The 5,000-nt window shown below is 41.6% G+C and overlaps 1 protein-coding gene across 1 annotated transcript in view; it reads left to right on the top strand.

Moving 5' to 3' along the window:
• The window catches only part of camk2a (calcium/calmodulin-dependent protein kinase II alpha), a gene marked incomplete at its 5' end in the record, with an annotated part of 32,032 nt that overhangs the window by 23,967 nt on the left and 3,065 nt on the right, over positions 1-5,000 (top strand). The window contains one exon of the mRNA XM_080436399.1: positions 4,876-4,951. Coding sequence (XP_080292525.1) covers positions 4,876-4,951 — 76 coding nt within the window. The remainder of the gene's footprint in view (positions 1-4,875; positions 4,952-5,000) is intronic.

The following is a 5,000-nucleotide window of genomic DNA, read 5'->3' as shown; positions in this document are numbered from 1 at the left end:
ACACACACACACACACACACACACACAGCCACACACACACGCGGACACACAGCCACACACACACGCGGACACATGGACACAAACATTGCCAAAGAATACTCCATGTAGTGCAATGTTACAGATATAGTGTAACATTAACATTACTGGTGTCAGTATTTTGAGCAGGGAAAGGCATGCGATATCGCAGTCAGCTTTCTGTAGTGTTGAAATGTTGACGATGGTTGACAGCACATATTCTCTCTCACTCTCTCCTGCGCTCTCTCGACATTCCCGCTGACGCTGTGGCTATCCGTGTTAAAATGACACTGATAGTGGGCCCTTAAGTCCATGTGCTCTCTCTCCCCCCACACACACACACGCACACACACACACACACACACACACACACACACACACACACACACACACACACACACACACACACACACACACACACACACACACACACACACACACACACACACACACACACACACACACTCTCTCTCACACACACACACACACACACACACACACACACACACACACACACACACACACACACACACACACACACACACACACACACACACACACACACACACACTCACTCAACCAGTAGTCCGTAAATAGATCAATGTCTACGACAGGAGGGCGTGAGTAGGAAGTCATAACCCCCTGCATTTTAACCACATGAACTCTATTCTGGGCATGTCATAATAGGCATGTGTTGCCACGCGTTGTGAGCTTGGAGATTGTTTGTTTTTGGCGAAGAGATTTGGTGTCGAGGGAAAAAAGGAGGGGGCTAATTATAGACCCCAGGTCAACTAAGTATATTGGGTTTAAGTGGTTTTAACACGGCTTGACCTGAAGCTATGAGATGTCAATGCGATGCTGTCTTCCTGTCGAAAAGCAGCTGTCAGTAATGTTCTGCATAACATAAATAATGGGACTCATATCCACAGTACTCTACACTACAATGTGTGATCAAAGACATTATTGCAGACCCATGACAAATTGTAGCCCTGTTTCTTTTACAGGGACTGTAAATACTTTTAACCAACAGGCCAATATACCAGCCAAAATACCACCACCCTTGTTATTTTGACCAGTTGACATCCTTCAGGCTAGTTGAATCATAAGAATTTGTTTTTTAACCGAGACAAGACACTCATTCTTATTTAAGCAGAGGCTTATCATCTAAGACTATATTCTGATTCCCTCAAGTTAGTTTTTGACTTGGAAGACTAACAACTTAATTTCATTTTTCACTGAGAGAGAGGGAGCTGTCAGTATGCTGCCTGCTATCTATATCTCCTACTGTTGACCACCGAGTTGCTCTACTCATGTGCTTTAGCCAAAGTTACCTTCACAGATAAATAAAAATATCCGTTCCAATTTACTGAGGTGATTACACATTTAACCGTTCACTAATCTACTAAGATTGAGTTACATTGGATTTATTTATGGTTGTGTCTCAACAGTTCACAGAATATTCAGACTGTTTTGTTTGTTATGTTTTGTAAAGCGACTTTGGGTACCTTGAAAAGCGATTTATAAATTGTATGCATTATTATAATATTATTCATGCAGATTTGTCTTGAATAGAAAGGACTTACACAAAGGGTAGTCTCGCATAGACAGTCGTGAAATTGAAATTCAATGCTGGGGCTTGAACAACTGAACAATCCGCTAAACAAACCTACGCTCACTGCTTTGAAAACCAATCCCCAATATTCAGGGCCGTCCCCAAGGTTTTGCATTGGTTCTGTTATGCAGTTTGTTTTGTAAAATTCTGAACGGTTTTCACCCAGGTTTGTCCCCATTGAATTGAATTCAGATGTCACCCGTTGTATCAGTAGACTATACAAAGGGTAACCGAACCCAAATCTCAAATCTGTGTGAAGCCTGATACCCCAATGGTGAAAAGAACGGTACTAAAATGGCCATCTGCTATTGACTGGTTCGGGTGCCAGGTGATGTCACCCTCTGTTGACTACAACAGATAGTAGTGACATCACCTGGCACCAATACCGGCCAATGGCAGATGGCCTGTTCAGGTGCTGGAGCCAGGATGATGCCGTTCTAACGGCAAACGTAACAATGCATAATAGTCGCACACATCCACATACCATTTAACCACTTAAACCCCAGCATCCGTATTGTGGGGAAAGCTTTCGCAGGAAATTGCAGATCGACAAACTTACAACGCGTCCCACAATAACAGAAAACAGACACTATACAGTAGATCCCTGAGGTACTCAACCATAAAGCAGATGCTGGTCCGAGACAGCAATGAAGGTCTGCACTCTGTAGCTCCTTTAACTGCAATTTAGTGTATTAATGAATTGCACTTAAGGGAGCTACAGTGTCCAGGAGCTTTAACAGGACTCATAATGCTAATCTGACAATCACTAAAGACAATAATCATGTTGAAGTGTCCTTGAGCAAGATACTAAATGTATAACTGCTCCCAACGGGCAGGTTGGTTCCTTGCCATCGTTGTGTGATTGTATGTAGATGGTTAATGCATACATTTTAAAGCACTTTGGTAAAAGTAATTATATAAATGCAGCCCATTAACCATTTATGTCATTAGTTATTCAATACGACCCCTAGTGGCTGTTCAGAGGAATTGACATTTGGTAATTTATACCCGGTGGCTTTGCCATTGGTTGTTGAAGTCACATAACTTCAGGATCCATTATTCCTTGACTGGCCATTTTGAGAGGAAATTCCCTCAATCTACAAGCTCACAATGCATTGGGATGTGACACTTTGGGAGCTTGTAGATCTGTTATCTTTGAAAATGTGTGAAATAACACATCTTGGGGACAAACATTTTGAATTTGGAAAGATTTGTATAAAAATAGGGATGCCAGGGTTAATGTGGTTAATATTGTTACACTAGTTTCACATATGTTTTGATGTGCACATCCTCTGCTTGCAATTAAAGTATTTGTTTTAATCATTGTCATACACAACTCATAATCTGCTAATTGGCTAGTTCCCTCTTTATCTATATGCAAATTGTCATGATTAATTCATTTTCTAAGGCTATGTCTATGCTTTTTAATGCTTACGATAGTGATATGAAATGTATTTTTGGTTTGAGATTTGTTTTCAAATGGGAATGTTTTGTGGGGCCACCAAATCTTTGTGTGATAGGGACTTTATTTTTTCATTTTTACATTAACCACTTGAACCCTCGCATCCCTATTCTGGGGGGAACATTAGCCAAAAATAGCAGATCTACAAGCTTGAGCTTGTAGATCGGCTATTTTCGGCAAAGAGGTTTAGTGTGGTTTAAATTGAGGGTTTAAGTGGTTAAATGTCTGAAAACACACATTAAAATGAATCCAATATGTAATGGGGGTCCCTGCTTCATCTCTCTCTCAGCTAAGGGTTGGCCTGAAAAACGTTGAAGACCCCTGCATTAGGGCCTTTAAGAAGACAACCAAGAGGTGTTTAGTTATTTGTTTGGCTGTTCAGCTACGCACACTGAGAACAGATGTAGAACAGAATAAATTAAACAGCTGCTGTCGTTGTTGCTATCCACAGTCTGGCAGAAAAATGCAAACCCATCTTTGACAAAAATGTAAGCTACAATCCGGGACCTTTTTTAAACGAATACGACATGTTTAAGTAATGTTAATACAATATAACTAGCACATTTGAAATGGTTGGAGGGGGTCTCCCTACAAACAAATTATTGAACTTTGATCTTTCACAATTGAGTTCATTCGATGGGAAATTGTCATTTCTGAGGCGCAATGACGCACAATGACTGACTTTCTTGCGAGAATCAGTTCAGAGAATATGATCTCTGTTCAGTCATGGCAATGTTTAAGGTCAAGAATGTATCTCTATTAGTGGGGTTGGCGAAAGGGTCAGGTCAGGTGAAGCGGCCTGCTCACTCCTCATGCATTGAAGCATAAGCTCAGTTCGGGGCTCTCCCCAGGCTGGCAGAGGGAGAGTATAGTGCCCAGGATTACAGTTTAGGCAATTGGCACTGGGTGAAAAAATGGATTACAAAAATCATGGGATAAAAAAGAAAGAAATAATGTATCTCTATTATACGTCCCTTTGGAAAAATGCCCTTTGGGAACGTGGTCTCTCCTGTTTTGCTGTTGCCATCATTGCCAGTCTATGATGAACTTAAAGGCGACACAGACAAACATACATATTCATACAGTATATAGGCATAAAAGGGCACAGACAGACAGATATGGAGATTTGCGGATAATATTATTATTAACTGCTGATCTGAGCGACTTCCCACTTGACACTACACTCCCTCGAGTCCTCAGCAATACACATGCCAAGGTTGATGTCTATTGGTCAGACGGTTTGGTTATAGGCCTACGGTGTGTGTGTGTGTGTGTGTGTGTGTGTGTGTGTGTGTGCATCTCTGTGTTACACAGACATGCACACACACACACAAAGATTTTGTGCAATAGTATTTGGAGGTTTTGACATCAGTACTATATATGACGTCACATTGATGATATCGGGAATCTCCATATATGCCTACAGGGATTTGCCGATTTATAGATATTTCTGGATATCTGCTGATCCGACGGACTTCACACCAGGCCCAGCACTGTACTGTATATACAATATAAATAGAGGATTGCCAGTTTAACACTCTGCTTTTCACCATACCAAGCTTTGCATTGATTTGGGGTTTGAGGTTTGGTTGCCTTCAATAGCAAGCAATATTCCTAACCCTCCTTCCTGGTCCTTGCCGGTGTGGATCCAGAATGGATCATTATGATACATTGCACAGATTGATTAGATCTTGGTGCTCTCTCTCTCTCTCTCTCTCTCTCTCTCTCTCTCTCTCTCTCTCTCTCTCTCTCTCTCTCTCTCTCTCTCTCTCTCTCTCTCTCTCAGTGAGGAAGCAGGAGATCATCAAAGTAACGGAACAACTGATTGAGGCGATTAGCAATGGAGACTTTGAGAGCTACACGTGAGCAAAACAAACAAACAAACACGCGCACACACACACACACACACAC

This window comes from Gymnoscopelus braueri (genome assembly GCF_963280865.1).
Source record: "Gymnoscopelus braueri genome assembly, chromosome: 8".
NCBI lineage: Eukaryota > Metazoa > Chordata > Actinopteri > Myctophiformes > Myctophidae > Gymnoscopelus > Gymnoscopelus braueri.
The sequence above is the reverse complement of the archived record's forward strand: the minus strand, read 5'-3'. Positions and strand labels throughout refer to the sequence as shown.